Genomic DNA, 18,527 nt, shown 5'->3' on the forward strand with positions numbered 1-18,527 from the left:
ACAGCCCCTCTGCAATCTGGGTGAACAGATGTAAGGCTGAATGTAACAAAATTCAGGTCTGGGAAATAAACACAGAGTGTGGGGAGGAAAAATCATATCTGCTGCTTTTTATAATGTTCTCCGTCTCGCATTTTTTTGTTCTTGTTTGTATTTTTGCTTGTTATATAGCAGATTCTTCTCCCATGTGCACACTCATCTCTTTCTTCTCTCTTTCTTACTCTTTCTGTCTGCTCTGAATCGCTGGAATATAGTTCATGTTGAAAATTGAAAATAGTGTCAGTCACCGCTGTCTTGTCAGCCATTAATGTGAGTTACAGGCAACCAAAGAAGGAGAGACTTTGTTTGGGTTGACAAACTGAAATGTATAACCTACTTTGGACCCCCCACTGCTCCAAACACACACCCCTTATGTTTTCAACAATACAGAGAACACACAAATACTCTCTGACTCTAAATATACTACACCCTCTCTGTCCTGCACATTTTCCTGGTCCATAACGTATTTTCATCACCTTGGTCTTATCTGGTCTCTGAAAATTGCCAGACAGTTATTCGGTTGGCACTGATGGAGAGATGTAGCACAGACGTGAAGCATTATGGCACAAGTGTGTAATGTACTGTGTTGATAAGGACAGGGATGGCATGCATGTGTGCAACATAAGCATATGTGCAAACAATCAAATGAGTGAAAACGAAAAAGAACCACATCATGTATCGTATGTATGTATTTTATTGGACATACACATAGGACACACATTATGGAATACACTCCAAATATGAGCACAGCTTTCTTCATGTCACAGTTGTCTTTAAAATATACAATTTTTCACTTTCTATTCATAATAACAAACAAGCAGACCTGAGCTGATGTGTAAATAGACTTAACAACAGCACTTAAATGTTTAGGTAAAGTGATTGGTTTTCAAATGAGCCAATAACTCAAAAGGAGCATATTTGGTGAAAAATAAAATAATAATTAGGCACATTTCTTCCTCATGCAGCATATTTTTGATGATGTGACTCCTGCATGTGTATTTGTTTTGTTAATTGAAGCGATGTGCGAAGCGATGTGCGTCTTTGTTTTCTGTGGCTCTTTTCACTGCGGCCTGCCCATATGCTTCCTATTACAAAACTCGAAACATTCACTCCAGGTCAGGATGTAGCTTAGCTTCCAATAAGTAATATTATCACTTAATTCCTTCCACATGGATTCATGTGTTTTCTCTCTGTCTCTCTCTCTCTCTCCTCCAGAATTCCACACTAACCATCGAAGAATTTCACTCCAAGCTCCAAGAAGCCACCAACTTCCCTCTGCGACCTTTTGTCATACCCTTCCTGAAGGTAGATATTTAAATATGCAGTTACTACAGTTCGGTTTGTCTGTCGTATTGAGCAAACCTAGAAAACATTAAGCCAGCCCAGATCCAAATGTGCATACTTATGTTTTTGATATTTCTCCCTATTTTTGGTATTTCTTGTTGTCTCTCAGTTGTACCTAATCTGTCTCCTTCCTTCTCACTCAGTTTCTCTGCAATTTCACAAAAAACTGTCGCTCTCGTTCTGTCTCTGACATACTTTTTTTCTTTCTCTTGCTCAATCTGTCTGTTTCATTCCTTCTCCAAATGAAACAGTGCATAAGTCATGTTCAACTATAATTTTTCTGTACAATGTTTGAACTGCAAGAAGTTTTTTTTTTTGTTAGAAACTTTCTTAACGTGTGCTGGAACAGAGCACAATGTGTGTCCTTGTGGCTCGATGACAACGTCCCCTTTCACGTGCTCCTTTCCAGCCTCCTCCACCACTTTCTCTAAGGCTTGTTTTATCAACGATTCTTCGTCCCACTAAGCTACATTTCCAGCGAGTATTTGCCATTTTCAGCCATTAGCATGGTATATTACGCGAGGAAGGAGCACTCTTTTAAGCATCTAGTCATGCCTTTGCTTCAGCCCATTTGTCGCCGGTCGCCTTTTTTTTCAGTCACAACGGCACAGCTTACATCTCTTTATTCCAGTCTGGGAGATAAAAATGAAGAGGGATGGTGGATTTTCTGTTTGTATCTATGTGGCCATTTATGTGCATTTGGGCTGTTTGTGTCAGATAGGTGCATATTCTGAATGTCTGCAGGATTTGAGGAGCTAAAGCAGTCTGGAGGTGAGACTGGCGGCGGTGGTATGATTTGTTTTGGTAGTCAAAGATGACAAATGGGACTGGGGGTCTATATTGAGGGATGCACTGTGCAGCAGCAGCAGCAGTTCAGATTGTGTTATGGGGTCTAGGTGAAGCTGAGATCAATATCACTGTGGTACTGAGAGATGGAGAGCAGGTAGGGGCATGACATTTAACACAGAGCTCATTTGTTTCTATTATAGGCTGTTTTGTTTTCTCACTTTCTTTTCCCCCTCAATCCTCTTCTCAATTCCTTTGCCTACCTCTTGCTCTTTATCTTTTATCCATTCCTTATCTAGCCCTCCCTACTCTGCTCTATGTGTTTGTGTCTGACTGACTGACAGGCATGAGGTAAATGTTAAGTCGGTTCTCCCTGAGCACAATATCATCTCACTTTATGCTGTCTGTATGCACGTGCATGGTTGCCTTTGCAGATGATGTGTGCATGTGTAAACTGACATTCACAAGCCTATATTATCCACTGAGGTCCTGCATTGATGTGGTATTGGTCCCACTAGTATCGCTGTTACTGTTAATGACAGAAACAGGGACTTTGCGTCCTCCCTGTCTCCTTCCTCACATCACTCCCTTATTCTTAAGTTTTCTTCATTTGTTCTGCTTTGAATCACAAGGTGATTTGTTCTCCCTCCATAGCTTTCTGTCTTCATCGCTTTCCTGTCTCTGTTTACTGTTCCCTTATCTATCCATCCTCCAGTCCCTCCTTCCCTTCTCCTTTCCTCGCCAGATGGTTAGTGTATCACTGGGATGGCTGCGGAATCAAAGATGCAACTCTTTTTTTTTTTTCGTCGCTCCTTCTCTGCCTCTCTACCTCCCCAGTCTAATTTTAGTGTCTTCCCACTGCGGAGCCTTTAATTCCAGCTACCATATGGTAGCAAAGAGCAGTTGGAGGTGTAGGGGAGCTTTTATAGGTGCGTTGAAGCACAGCTGCAACAATGCACGTCAAGGCTCCGAGTTTTTCATTATGCTAATGTTAGACCGAGCCAACCCGTCCAACCCATCCAACCCCTTTCCCCTTCTCTTAATACTAAACCGCAAATTGGTTGGGACTCTTTACTGGAAGGAGGTAATCATAAACCACACAGCGCCAGTGAAGTGATATGTTGGCGGGATGCCCGCCACACGAGACAACAGGCTCACAGAGTAACAATGTTTCTGTTTTCAAGTTAAAAGTGAGCTTATTTTAAGTCTGTCATGTGTCGTGCTGAAGTGAGAGGAGTGCTGTGTGGCAGAGGAATAAACACATTTGCCTAAAGAGAGAGAAAGTCGTCTTAGTAAATAATTGAAATAGGACAATATAGACGTGCAAAAACTAAGTCTCCTAGATTCTCCTCCAACTGTAAATTACACAGAAACAGAAAGTTGATGAAGTGCAGCATATCCTGAACGTGGCAGATTCTGAATAGTTTTTTGGCACCGTTTGACAAAATGACAGATCCAGTATTTTCACAATAAATCATCCCGGGCGGATTTTAGCTGTGGCTGCTGAACACTACTTGAAATTTTCCTTTTATGCAAGTGCAGATGTTGGTTACCATAACTGCACAGAAGCAAATCGGCATACTTTGTCATATGAAAAATGATCCAGTGTCTTCAGTGTTCTGCATTTCTTGATTCAGTCCTTTTTGTTAATGCATCCCACATCTCTGGCAATTAGGATGACCTCCAATTAATGAAAGATGAGTTCAGCGGGGTCAAAGCAATCTATTTCATGCTCTTTTTTTCAGAGGGTAATTACGATCATAAACTATCAACGGACCATTAACTCGGGCAGGTAAAGCGAAGGCCAGCGCTTGGTATTTCTTTTACTACCAGCCAATTACTGGAGAGGGATTTTCTTATTATGAAACATTAATCCCACCAAACAAATCATGGTTGTGTTTTGCAAGTATTATTTCTGTATGCAGTTGGCAAAGATGGGATGGAATGGTCAAAGAAACGGAAGCAAATTTGTGAGCTTATGTATGAAGGGAAGAAAGAAAGAGTAAATAAAAGTTTATAGATTATAAAACTAGAAAAAAGGAAAGGAAAAAAACAAAGCCATAGACAGAGAGAGAGAGAGAGAGAGAGAGAGAGAGAGAGAGAGAGAGATTATGTTATTCAGGATAAAATATAGATTAACAGAGATGGCCTCTCCAAAAGCTCTTGTGATGTACCTCGTCAAAATAGCCCCCACTCTTATTCTGAACCTGCCTGACGCAACACTTTCATCTTCTTGCTTCAAAACGCACCCCATCAGATGTCTTTGAAGTCAATGCGCACATACCTGCATGACCCTGTAACTCCACGCAAGAAAGCAGTCCCCCTTGTTATGTCAAAGAGATTGAAAATAGTTCCTTCAAAATAAAAAAAATGTAAAAGTATACACCACAGAGAAACTCTTTGGGTGTTAATGCACTCTGGGTCACAGGAAGGGGTTGGTTCCGTGGTAATGAGCAAACAGGGCACAGATGACGTGGAAGAAACGGATCTCAAATGAAAATACTGGGGGGAAACTTTTATTATACCATCATATTTTTATGTGCTTTAGTAGCTTTATATGTTTTTTCAGATCAAACAGATGCATCAATCTGGATGAATTTATCTTTGTTGTAATATCAACAACATTATAATTTGCACAAGGCAAAGTAGAACTTGTATATTCCAAGTGCATTTTTCCTCTTTTAAGAGCTTAAGCTGACTTTGATTACCCTTAAAGCAATACAGACACAACTGAATTAGCATCGTTTCGTGCAGTTCTGAATCTTAATAATTATTGTTTTCCCTACAAGATATATCTGTTGAAGACATTGTAGTAAAAACAGCTCCACTTAATCTGACAGATTATTCTCAGTTTCCCAAATTAGCCGAAAAGGAAGCAGAGAGCATTTTAGAGAGAGGATTGAGTGACTGAGCGAGTGAGTTTTGTTCCCCATTTGTTGAAAGACAAAAAGGCAGATGTGATATTTCTATTTTTGCTTCTCTGTAAGAATTCAGTGTTGTCTAAAACATACGGTGCAATTGTTACATTCCCTCTAGTAATACACTGATGTTTCCTTCTGTAGGCCAACCTGCCGCTCCTTCAGAGGGAGCTGCTGCACTGTGCAAGGCTGGCGAAGCAGAACCCAGCTCAATACTTGGCCCAGCATGAGCAGCTGCTCCTGGACACCAGCACCACCTCCCCAGTGGACTCCTCTGAACTCCTGCTGGACGTCAACGAGAATGGAAAGAGAAGGACGCCAGACAGGTGGGTGAATCAGGAAGTCAGAACATGATTTTGCTAGTATGGGACTGATTTGGTTTATACATTTAGCAGCTCCAAACATTAAAGCAGCTCAGGCTTTTCCCTCTATTATATGATCTCATGCATGAATCCCTTTGAGTCTGCCTGCATCATCCCTATGAACTCAAACAACACTCCATAGACACAAGCTGAGCCAATGCAAGGCAATAGTGTGATGTGTTAATGTATGTATGGGAAGTGTCTGTCAGTGTGCCACCGGCCTCATGACGTGCTCCGTTGGACATCTCAGCTCCCCGGCTCCTGCTCTTAATGGGCCAGAACTGAGGAGAGGAGGAGATGGGAAAACACACACACACACACACACACACACACATACATCCTGAGGACAGAAAAGGGAAGGAAGACAGCTGTGCCTTAATGAAAAGTGTGAATGTGTCAATGAATGTGTATAAATATGTATTCTGTATAAATTATCATTTTCTTCCATGCTTGATTATTGTGTGTCTGTCTCTGTCTCTGTGTCTCTGTGTGTGTGTGTGTGTGTGTGTGTGTGTGTGTGTGTGTGTGTGTGTGTGTGTGTGTGTGTGTGTGTGTGTGTGTGTGTGTGTGTGTGTGTGTGTGTGTGTGTGTGTGTGTGTCTGTGTGTCTGTGTGTGTGTGTGTGTTTCTCTCCACTCCCCATCCCAGCCAAATCATTATATCCATTTGTTGTCGCAGACTTGGTAACGACTCAATGTTCTCTGCTCTAATGAACAAGCAGTGAGACATGCCGTCCAGGAACACACAGCCCTGTCAAACTCTATAGTCCTCTCTCCAACAGTCTTCCCCAAATGCAGCAGAAACGGAAACAAGCACAAAACCCGCCAGCCCAACGGCGAGAGTGTGTGCATGTTTAAGACCGCAGCTTATTCCCAGCACAATAAAGTACATTTTATTTGGTAGAGCTGCTATACCACTAAAAAAGTAACATCAGAATCTAAATATAGATTTGTATGCATTTTCTGCCAGAATGGCTTTACAAAGGGATTTCACTAATCAGATTAATAACTGAGATTAACAATCCTTTAATAAATGCAAATAGCTATGCTAAGACTGATGCAAATATTATTTCATTAAATATTAATAAGCATTTTTTTAATTGCTTGAACAGTTTGTGAATATTTGTGTTTGTGTATTGTTTTGAGTTGGTGCCAATGCAATGTGTGCTAGGTCTTTTGAAATAAAAAGTAATTCTCCGTTTTTAAATACAAGCAGAAGGGGAGAGGAAAATGTACTTTTTATATTTGCTGAGGGACAAAAATGCCAAAGCGATATTAATAATTCTCACCTTTCTTTTCCCCCAACAGTCAGATAGGCAGACTTTTTCTGTAATACCTGCATATTTGTAGCCCGTCTGGTACATAGGGGAGTGAGCTAGGAGAAAAGGTGTGGTGTAAATGTGAGAGAGAGAGAGAGAGAGAGAGAGAGAGAGAGAGAGAGAGAGAATATATGGAAAGAGAGAAAAAGTAAGTACGCATCTGTATTCAGTGAAATAATGTGGTCTGTTTGTGTGAATTTGTGTGTGCATGATTCTCTATCCAGTGTAAAGGCATGAGAGGTTCACGTAGGTGCACCTATGTACGTGTGTGAGTGCGTGCGTGTGCTTGTGCGTGCGTGCCTAGGGAGATGAACTGATAACACTTACAGATGAGGCTCTAGCACCAATACCGCTGGCTAAGCACCCCTGGTTTCTGCTTACCTCTGCTCTGCGTTCCCACTTATTGTAGCCCTGTGTCGGAATATTGGGATTTGAATGGGAATCCTAATTACAGACAACAATGCACCATCAACACAACCTGATTAATACTGTACCATGGTGTGCAGGATCCTGACCAGGATTATCGCAGTGCAATATTCATATGAGAAAAAAATATATATATTGTGTTTACAGTAATTATCTGACAGAGACAATATTTTAATAATAGCTTGGAGAGCAGATTTTGTGGTACCTTTATGGTAATGACTTGCATAGTAAATACAGTATAAGTCAGCATACTTTCACAGCATTAATTCTGTCAATCACATACAAAATAATTAAACTATACTCAACACTATTTTTTTGAATTTTGGTTTTTAAGAGAAATGCTTACTTATTGATTAATGCTGATCCATTCTGCTTTTGTCAATGGAACACTTATTGCAGGTGTTTCACAATAAAAGTTTTCCAGGCAAGTGAAGGAATTGCCCTCCCTGAAAGGTTTTTAATGTGAAATAGGGAAACTGTTGAATTTATATAACAACAAAGGGGAGCAGATCAAAAGGCTTTTTACTCAAATATAATCTAAAATGTACTTATTAAACAATGGAATTTACCAAAAAACTACCAGTCTCAAGTGAAGGCATGGGTCTTTCTTAAAGGTGCACTATGCATTCCTGCATGGTTTCAGCGCGATTTCATTTTTGTCTCAAATCGTAGGCATCTCTCCTTGATCCACTAGCTGCCTGCCCCCTGAATACACTGTGAAAAAGCCCGGTCTCGGGAGACAACACAGAGGTCGTAAACACAGGGGTTGTAAACGTCAAACAAACACTAGAGGCACAGGATAGGCACCAAAATACAACAAACACGTTCCAGCCAATCACCGACAAGATGGTTGGGGGAGGGGGTGGGGGTTAGTGACAGTTAGTCAGTCGTGACAGTTACGGAAACATGGGGGGAGGGGCGAACTTGCTCTGTTTTGTTTTGAATTTATTTGGAACGTCAACAGAAGTAACGTCATGCAGGAACGCATAGTGCACCTTTAAGCAGAGGTAAAATTAAATGTACTGTTAAATAAATAAAAGTATTCAAATGTCAGGACATTGGTATTTGCATGTAAATTGGGCCCATATATGTATCTACAGTAGGTATATTAAGTGTGCACACATCCGTGCATTGCATAGGTGACTGTGAATGTGTGTGCATGTGTGTACTCCAGTGCCTGTAGATATAAACATTGTTGCAGCAGGAAAGCTGGGGAGATAAGAGTGTAGTTGAGGGGGAGAGAAGAATGGATGGATGAGTCGAGGGAGGCAGAGAGAGACGGACGGATGGAGGGAAAGAGCATATGGAGAGCTCTGGATGAGCATTAGGAGCCCATAAAAACAGCTCATTAAGAAGTTCAATCTGTTCACAGAGAGAGAGAGATGGAGAGGAAGAGGAGAGAGAGAGGAAAGTGGAGGATTGCAGATAGTGGGGGGAGGTTGGCAAGATTTAACCGTGAACTGACAATGCTGAGAACACATACACAGACACACATGTGCAAGCATGCGCACACACAAACGCACCTGGCCACATTAATCTTCAGAAGCAGCCTTACAAAATTTCACCTGATCCCTTGAAAGCTACTTTAGTGAATATATATGTGTGTGTGTGTGTGTGTGTGTGTGTGTGTGTGCGTGCGTGCGTGCGTGCGTGCGTGTGCGTGCGTGCATGTGTGCGTGTGTGTAATTTGTGTGAGCACACGCTTTAGTTGCGTGTGTGCGCGTATGTTTGAATGGACATGTTTTCCATGAAAGAATTCCAGGATGAAACAGCCTTCCACAGCAGTTCTTTTGTCCGTTACCAGGGCAACTCAAGCGTTCAGTATACAGCACGAAGGTGTGGAAGAGAGTTGTTACTCATCCATTGGGCCTCAAGAGGTCTTTTAATATTTGACAGGCTTTCACTGTAACAAGAATAGTTCAAGTCTGTTATCAACAGCAAAACTTTCAGCCATATTTGGTTTTATATTCAATCTTATTTTACGTGGAATAAGTGAAAAGTGTTGCCAGTAGGCTGAAATAATTCTGTATGATCCTAATGCAGTGATTCATCCTAAAGAGTCCATTAAAAACATCCACTGGAAGACAAACCTACTAACAACATAGAGTGCTGCATGCAGTGATAATGAAATACTCAAAATGTGTATCTTTCTTTCTTTCTCCACCCAGAACCAAAGAGAACGGCTTCGAGCGAGATGGCGCCGTGCACCAGGATGTTCACCCTAGCAAGCGGCCCTGCACCATAAGCCCCGCCCAGCGCTTTAGCCCATCCAATGGGCTCTCCTACCAACCCAACGGCCTGCCCCACCCAGGCCCGCTCCCTCCACAGCACTACAGGCTGGATGACATGGCCATCGCCCATCACTACCGGGACACCTACAGACACCCCGCCTCTAATCATCGGGAAATCCGGGAGAGAGCCAGGCCTATTGGTGAGGACATGGGGAAGGATGGAGGTTGCATATTAGTGTGTGTACGTGGCACTGTGTCTATACTTTTGGATTTTGAGACACAAACTAACTCCACTACATGGCACACTGTCAAAGCTTTAACTCTGTAGTAGTACCAAGAGAAACATAGAGGAGGATTGTATATACAAAAGTAAAAAGTTACAAAAGTTACATCATTTTTACATCATTTCTCAGGCGTCTCAGTTCTTTATATACCACTGAGATCCGTATCCGTTTTAATAATACTGATAATCAGTCAGTGTCCACTTCAGCCTGGTGGATGCTTTTTGGTACAGCAGACTTACAAACAGTCTCTCTGACCACAAGGCCGTTCTGCTGCCCCAGAGATGCCGAGGCCACCACAACCTGATGGCTGACTGAACTAATGCACTGTGAGATGTATGAGTGCACAACAGAAGCACATTTAGGCACAGTGTCGTGGTATTAGAGACATTTTTCTGCCTTGATGAAGCTGTAATGACGACTTTGGCTCAGTTCTAAAAATAGGAGAGACATTTACCATGTCTCGCCTTGTGATGGATGTTTAGTAGACTAGAAACTCAGTCATTTTGAGTCCTGCCCTCAGGGTGGAAGAGAGATATGGAGACAGCAAAGGAAAGAGGGAGTGAGGGAGGAGGAGAATGAAACTGTTAGAGAGAAAGTTTTAACCAGGGACAAAATGAAGGATAGATCAAAGGGAATGATGGCGTAATGTTACATTGATCCTCTTTGTTTATCTTTCTGTCTGTCTGTCTGTCTGTCTGTCTGTCTTTCTATCTTTTCTTTCTTTCTTACAGGTATGCATACAGGGACCAGGCAGGAGGAAGTGATTGACCACAGGCTGACAGACAGAGAGTGGGCTGAGGAGTGGAAGCACCTTGACCATGTAAGAAAAGTAATAACATTTTTTATTACTATACCTTAAGTAACAGAGATTATTTAATTCTTTGATTCAGTGATATTAAATAGTTATATATCACAGTTATAGTGTACTGTAAGTCTTTGTTAAACTGTTAGGAGAAATTGTATGTTGGTTGACTGCTGTACACGTTTTGTGTGCTATTTATAGAAAATAGTCTCTGTGAGATCATTGTAAGAAAGGTTTGACATTACAAGCATATCAAGACTAATAGTCAGGGTTTTTATATAGAATGGAGACATGCATGTTTGCATGTAAATATATTTGCCTGCAGTGTATCAAACATATAATTTAAATATTGCTAAATTGTTGCTTGTATGTTCACCTTCAGTGTTTTTAATCCAGTCCCATACATGAAACATGAGAGAACATCTAATGTCATATTTGTGATGCTGTTTCACCTCACAGTTGATGGTATGCAGTGAAAATTGAATCAGTCAATCACAAATATACTATTAAGTGAAGGGGTAAAGTAAGATGTCAAGTTGAGAGATGTGACAAGGGACCTTTCAAGGGTGAGCGTGTCTCCAAAATATACGCCTAGTGTTTCACTACCAAACTTCACAATACAGCTAAATCACAGATCACAGATGTTGGCTTTAATTTAGAATATCACCCGCCGTCAATACCCTTGCTTAATTTAAATCGATCCCTCTATGTCTATGTGTAAACTCAGCGCCTTGTACGCTCCCTGTCACCCCCAGCTGCTGAACTGTATCATGGACATGGTGGAGAAGACAAGGCGCTCACTGACAGTACTGCGGCGGTGCCAGGAGGCCGACCGCGAGGAGCTCAACTACTGGATCCGAAGATACAGCGACGCTGAAGAGCTGAAGAAGGGCGCCACTAGTGGGCAGTCAAGGCAGCAGAGCCCAGCAGCGCAGGAAAATGCAACACCAGGTAAGGTTCCATTAAGTTTAATGAGTTATGTCAATGTTTTCATTTCATTGTAAGAAATGTCTTCACTGGAATTTCCACTAACGTCTTTCTTTGTGTTTATATATTTTAATATACATGAAATATTAATCCCACCAGCTGTCCTTTTTTAGCTCTCTTAAATATCTTAAATAAATAGTTTTATTTAATTAAGGAAGCCCTATAATCACTTATTAGTAGCTGATCTAAAATCTTCAATTGTTACTTAGCTGGTTTGCCTCCTACGTGAAAGTGATGGTATTTATTTTTTATTTTCTCAAACAGTTCTATGTCCAGAAAGGCTAATAGTTAGGCCGGCTGCACACTGGCTGCGTGGCGTGAGCATGTCAGCTGCGTGGCGTGTCCGTTTTTATTTCGGCTCCAGCTGCGCCGAAAACGCGTGCATGCTAGAAATAGGACCGACGCCTATTTTTCACGCAAACGTGTTGGAAGCGTTTCCAGGCAAAATAGAATACGAAAAGATGTTTATATGTCATTTTGGCACGAATACATTTAATAAATGACATTTTGATGTTTGAAAGTCTCTAGGTTTTGACATAAATGCAGATATAAATGTAATTTAAAAGATTTTCAAATATTGCACCTGTCAATACAGAACGAAATATTCTGTAGCCTATTTTGCCGTCAATACTGCCGACGTTGTCTTTGCTGTAATCAAATCAGTATATATTTATGTTTAACAAAGTATTTCATTTTATCAATGGGAAACATACATGTGTACAGACAAGGCTAGTAGCAGCAGCGCCGCGTCAGACACGTTTCTGGTGTGCCAAGACAGAAAACGCCACGCAGCCGCCACGCAACTGACACGCAATAGAAACGCTACGCTCACGTCATGCAGCCAGTGTGCAGCCGGCCTTAAAGTGGCGTTCCCCAGGGTTCAATTCTAGGTCCTCTACTGTTAAGTTTGTACATGCTGCCAACAGGCCATATCATGTATGTTATCACGATTATACCAATGACAGTCGTCAGTCAGTCAGTTGTATATACTTCTGTCCCCTGTAAAATGAGCCATTTTACATCTCACCAGTTTATTGCATCAGTGACGAATAAACTGGATGTTTTGTTTTATTCCTTAAACCTTTTTACAGAAACATCAGGTTAAACAACAGGTTTTTTTGTGGTGTGTCATGCAAAACATTGGTTGATCTCTGATTACCATGGCTGTGTGTCTTGTGTCTCCCCAGAAATTCACAGGGAGCTGCTGCACCGGCCCGTGTCTGGCTACGTCCCTGAAGAGATCTGGAAGAAAGCTGGTGAGCAGCACCTCCATGCCTGCCATTATCACACACAAACACTTTCTCTTTCCCTTTATCTCACTGCAGTTTTTAAGACATTTTGCTTTGTAAAAAATAAGTCCATCTTTTTCACCTAGATGGCTCAGGGCTGGAAGTGGATGAGAGGCAGTCCTTTAAACCCCATTCTTCCCTCTAGTCCCAATGTAGTCCGCTGTGTGCAACATCCTCCCCTGCTAGACTTGAACTAATGTGGCTTAGAAAATCATTTATATTAAGAAGTTAAAAAATAAGAGTTTCACCACCACACTATGCACACTCCAAATATGATGTAATGTCATAAAACGATTTTATTGCACCAGTGAAATAAGGAACATAAGTAGCTTTAACAGCTGGTCCGGTGGTTATGCTGTTAAAAGTACAGTAGCAAGACTTGGTATCTTCTTGCATTTGGCACTTTTGTAATCCCCTTAGCGACAGACATTGCAGATATTCTATTTAACGAAAGTGTTGTAAAATTGTAGAGAGAAATTTGTAGAGCCAGTTAAGATCAGGTATTGAAACAAATTTGATGGTTTAACAGCTTTCATTAGATGCCATAAAAATGTTAGCATACACAAACAGCATTCTTTAAACTCATGAGCGCTGCTGCAACCACCATTATAACATTCAATGCTCGAGGAATCCACTTTGTATTCAGCGTCAGTGATACAGTATATGTGCTTTTTAAACCCCTTGGAGAAAATAAATTGTCCCCTTGCTTGACCAAGCATGATGTGCAGATACTCAGAACAAGTAATATGCATTTAAATTGAATTGAGTATCACCATCGGGACTCTGCCTGCTCTCCAGTACTCTCCTCCACTCAACAGCTTTGATCGATCCTCCATCTAAGGCATTTGGTGTGTAATCACAATTCCATGCACAAGGCATATATCACACGGCACCAGGGCAATTTCCATGACTTCAGGCAGCACAGTAGGTTAAAGACAAAACCACCCTGGTTTGAAAATGTAGCTCAATCGCGATGGAGAGAAAAGTCTTTAGAAAAGCACACATTCTGTCTGATATTGAAAACAGATTTACAGTTGTAATACAAGCGTAATGTGTACAATTAAGGAATTAAGTAAAGTGAGGCATATTTGTTAGACATAAAGCTTTTTTTTTCTGTAGGATAAATGGTGCCCGCTATTTTTCATTCTCTCTGCATTCTTCAGTCTCATATGTTGTGGCTGAGGAGAGGCTGATTTAAATGTGACCCAGGGAGGATTGCAAAATAGGTTTTTTAACACAATGGAGTGCGGTGGTGAATACATCTGTTTGAAATGGGCAAAATGTTTACAGTTGGTGATAAATATTCAAGCACCTTGCACGATCTCCTACCGGTTTCCCACTTCCCCTCACCACATGGCCTTGTGGGATCACAATGGAAATGCATAATTTAAATATAAATTGCCTGATTTGCATACACAATTAGTCAAGTTACAGGCTTGATGGGAGCAAACAAAAAGCCCTCCTTTTGCTTTAACGTTTGGTTGGCATTCCAGCGCTGTGCACCCGTGCAGCAAGGTTATTCATGACACAAAACAAGTATAAAATAACACATTGCTCCATCTCAAAAGCACGTTTTCTGGTATAATTAGCTCATGGGCATATTTTTCAAATTAGAAGAAAAAATACAGATTTTGTTTTCTCATCTTTAAATGAGATCCTTTCAACATTTGAAATGAAAACATCCCACATTGCCCCATTAGAGGATCTCCTTTAACTGAGTTAACGTGCCACAGTCACTGTTACTTTTTAAATGCCTCAATGATTAAACAAAAACAATTGATGTGTCATGTGTTAATGTACCCACTATCATATATTTACCACATTTAAAAAAATGTATGTCTGGTTAAATTTGGTGTATGCTGGAGTGCATGTAGCTGATTTAGGAATAACAAAAGCTAAATGTGAATATATTCTCATCATCTCCAGAACTACAAAGCATGTCTTTTCTCAGATTTTGTCCTCGCATAAAAATGAGTGAAGGCATCAGTTTTATGGTTATGGTTTCTGTCTTCCAGATGTGTTAGAGGTTTAGAACAGCTTTTACCATAAATCGTTTTGAAGGGCACAATCTGTACCACTGCTGTCTTATGAAACTTTTCAGTTGTTTCAGAAAAATGTAATTCAATTGTTTACATTCAGAAAACATATAAATATAAAAAATGTATCCTGGACAAAAGTACAAACCTCAGTGAATTCTTACATTTAGCAGTGTTCTAATAAACTCCCAACTACAGGATGATACAATGCACACTACGTTGCAGGTACTGGAGGCTTGACTTCCTCTGTCTCCACACTCTTTCCAGAAGAGGCTGTGAATGAAGTCAAGCGACAGGCCGTGTCAGAGCTACAAAAGGCTGTGTCAGAGGCCGAGCGTAAGGCTCACGAGATGATCAGTAGCGAGCGGGCCAAAATGGAGCGTACTGTAGCCGAGGCCAAGCGACAGGCTGCCGAGGACGCACTCTCCATAATCAACCAACAGGAGGACTCCAGCGAGGTAGGAGCATGCACTTCGAAACATCGAAAGGTGTACCCTCCATCTTTCAAACACATCATGAAAACTGTCATCACCATCCTCTTGTTTGGTAGTTTCTTTGTTGTCACTTTGACTACACCTTAGTTGTCAGCTGTTCTAGTGACTCCCAAATGACACGAATGATAGGATATTCTCTACAAAGAAGCTTTCTGTTGTGTTGTGTTTTATCGTATCATTAAAAGCAAGAGCAAAGTAAAGCAAAACGAGGTCAACCAAGCATCTATTACCCTTGCTTCACTCCTTCCTCTTTTTCTTTCCGACAGAGTAGCTAGAATGTTTAGAAAGGTGTTACCAATTCAGCTGAGAGGAAATAAGGGAAGCAGCTTTCATTTGCTAATCACCATTAGAGACCTTGACGTTTAATTAGTTAAGTGAGAGAGAAATATGGCTCACATCTGTCATTAATTGTAGGAGTGATGTTTATGAGAGAGAAGTGCCCCAAAGGAAAACTTTCAGAAGCTGTTTGTAACCTTGTTCTTGTGTTTCCTGTGGATATGCAGCCGCCCTGACATGCTCTCCCTGCGGTTTCCGATATATATCAGAGGCCCTAAGTGTAATCAGAGATGGGTTTTTGATCTGCCTGTGGTTTGTTTTGAGCTTAAGTGTTGTAAAAGGAGAGGCTAGTCCTGTTAATGTGCAGACTGGTGCACTGATATCTGTTGCTAGATCTCTGTTGGTGGCATTTTGCTGTCACTAACATATGGTTGTTGTTTTGTGTGAATAAAGGCATAAAATAAAACAAACAAGGGGTCCTAATTACCGTTTTATCAATCATCAGAAGTTCATCAACTGAACTGTCCATTTGTCTGGTTATAAATCCTTCTCCTGTATTCTTTGTGTGAGTTAACTTTGTCTCTATCTGTCTGTCAGAGCTGCTGGAACTGTGGCCGCAAAGCCAGTGAGACATGCAGTGGCTGCAACACGGCACGCTACTGTGGCTCCTTCTGCCAGCATAAGGACTGGGAGAAGCACCACCATGTCTGTGGTCAGACCCTCCAGGCCCAGCAGCAGCAGCAGCAGGCCAGCCAGCAGCAGGGAGGAGTCCCAGGGTCAGAGACCCCTGCTCCGATCAGCTCCTCCGCCTGCACCCCGAGCAGCGGGACTGGGAGTCCGGCTGCTACCCCGCCTGCTGCTACTCCTCGCTCCTCCACTCCCAGCACCCCGTCCTCCTCTGCCCTGGATGGCACACCGCGCTAAGAGACTCACATGGAGGATGGAGGCAAAGGACACCCCTTAACCCCACAAACAGCATGACTGTCTACATTGCCTTGCAGAGATACTAAGCTAACGTGGCTAACAGAGAGAGATGGCAATGCTTCTGTCTATCTTGCAGCATAGTCATAGAAGGAGGAGGAGGTCCATAATCAGGTCATATTGACTTGCCATGACTTTAAAGAAACACAAAGATATTCTTTGTTTTGAATGAATGAATTTAAATATTGACATCCTTTTATTGTTACACTTGCTATTCTTGTTGTCCGTTTGTCGTCGTGCCTGTTGCTGTTAATGTTGTTGTCATTGTAGCTTATCTTATTGTTTCCTGTAAATATTAAGAGACTGAGCAGAGATAGCCGTGAACTTGAGACAAGTATATCTGACCTCCCATTTTTTTAAATGTTTTTTTTTCCATCCTCGAATTAATGCTTATTTCCTTCCTTTACCTAAGACATTAACCTCATTTCACCAAACAGCATACCAAGGGAACATAACTAGCTAGCAGAACGAGTGAAGTCATCAATACTATTTGTCAAGAAAGATATTTGATTTAAATACCCTGACAGACAAACCAATGGATGGATGGAAAAAAACGTTTGCTGCCTGGAGAGAGGAGAGGGATGGACTAAATCTCTGGCCAACAGACAGCACAAAATGGGCAGATGTGCAGCAGATTGCAAGCAGAGCCAGCTGTTCAAGCAATGTTACTTCCCTCACACTTGTGATAATATCCAGGTCAGTGGGCTGGGAAATACAAATCTGTCTCCCTGAAGGATGTAAAAGGAAGGAATTCTTGGACAAGTTACAAAACTTTGCCCACTGCACATGTGGAGGTTGCACTGACTACAATTCGCACATGCATGCTCGGTGGGTCACAGAAGCTCTCAAACAGGAAGTGAAGTCATCGTCCCACCGGCGAGACTGTCAAGTCACCACAACAGCAGCCGCTAAGCCATGCAGAGCTAGAAAGTGTTGAGAACTCAGTAGGATGCTCATTCTGCGCCCCAGACGCTCCCCTCCTGTCTCAACTCTGAAAAACGTTTTCATCTATCTTCGTGTTCTCATTCTTTTTCTGTAGATGTCATGGTGTTTAAGACTTCTGTCCTGTGGTGTCACCAATGGTTATTTATTGTATATGTGTTGGACAATTGTGACAATGCATAGTACTTCAACCAGTCACAACTCTGTCGTTCATAACTCTTTCTCTCTCTCTCTCTCTCTCTCTCTCTCTCTCCCTCTCTCTCTCTCTCTCTCTCTCTCTCTAGCAAAAAGAGATAAAAAAAGAAGTGTTATCTTATTTCTAAGCTGCTTTTCTATTCTGTGTAAGTGGTAGATCCCTCATAGTTCTATAAGTTTTACTTTCCTTCGTCCTCAAGAAAAGACACAAGCTATATCTCAGAGCTGCTACTTGAGTCCGACCCAGATCTTTTCTGAGAACTAGCATGTTGCGCGGAATGCTAACTTAAATGTTTTGTACAAGGGACATACATAAATGTATTTGCACTGTCACAGAGGTTATTTCAGCATGCTTCTTTTCAGCATACTTGTGTTGTCGGTATAGAGCCAAAACTCATCAACCATTTTGTATGTAGTTAATAGAATAATCTGTTTTCACAATTTGTTGGGATGGGGGAGTTGGAAAAATGTAAAATCATCAAAGACTTTTTTTTTTTTCTCAACATAACAAAAGCGGCCATAACAACTTTTCTTTGAATAGTTACAGACAGTGCATGCACATTACTGAACGTTTGTTAAATATTTGTTATTTTTTAGAAAATCTCAAAAACAACCAAAAAAAAGTAAAAAAAAAAAAATATAAATATTCTAACAAACTAACTTTCCAAATGCAGAGGTGTAGACTACAATTGACAGCTTTAACACTGCAAAGCACCAGGTAACACACAGTATTAACACAAGAGATAAACAAAACAAAAAAAAACACCAAAAACAGCCAAAGACTGACACCAAGGACCAAAATCCTGATTTAACGATTTTCA

At 41.3% G+C, this 18,527-nt stretch overlaps 1 protein-coding gene across 4 annotated transcripts in view; it reads left to right on the plus strand.

Annotated features, from left to right (window-relative positions):
- runx1t1 (RUNX1 partner transcriptional co-repressor 1) overlaps positions 1 to 17,780 on the plus strand; it is a 56,934-nt gene extending 39,154 nt beyond the window's left edge. Inside the window, exons 4-11 of one of the 4 annotated variants that reach the window (XM_078268144.1) lie at positions 1,252 to 1,341; positions 5,229 to 5,410; positions 9,358 to 9,620; positions 10,436 to 10,533; positions 11,262 to 11,457; positions 12,681 to 12,749; positions 15,044 to 15,276; positions 16,186 to 17,780. In XM_078268144.1, the coding sequence (XP_078124270.1) occupies positions 1,252 to 1,341; positions 5,229 to 5,410; positions 9,358 to 9,620; positions 10,436 to 10,533; positions 11,262 to 11,457; positions 12,681 to 12,749; positions 15,044 to 15,276; positions 16,186 to 16,512 (1,458 nt within the window). In that variant the 3' untranslated portion in view covers positions 16,513 to 17,780. The remainder of the gene's footprint in view (positions 1 to 1,251; positions 1,342 to 5,228; positions 5,411 to 9,357; positions 9,621 to 10,435; positions 10,534 to 11,261; positions 11,458 to 12,680; positions 12,750 to 15,043; positions 15,277 to 16,185) is intronic. The other 3 variants (XM_078268146.1, XM_078268145.1, XM_078268147.1) reach the window with 3 other exon arrangements.
- The last annotated feature ends 747 nt before the right edge of the window (positions 17,781 to 18,527 follow it).

The sequence above is a fragment of the Sander vitreus genome, chromosome 14, assembly GCF_031162955.1.
Source record: "Sander vitreus isolate 19-12246 chromosome 14, sanVit1, whole genome shotgun sequence".
Taxonomy (NCBI): Eukaryota; Metazoa; Chordata; class Actinopteri; order Perciformes; family Percidae; genus Sander; species Sander vitreus.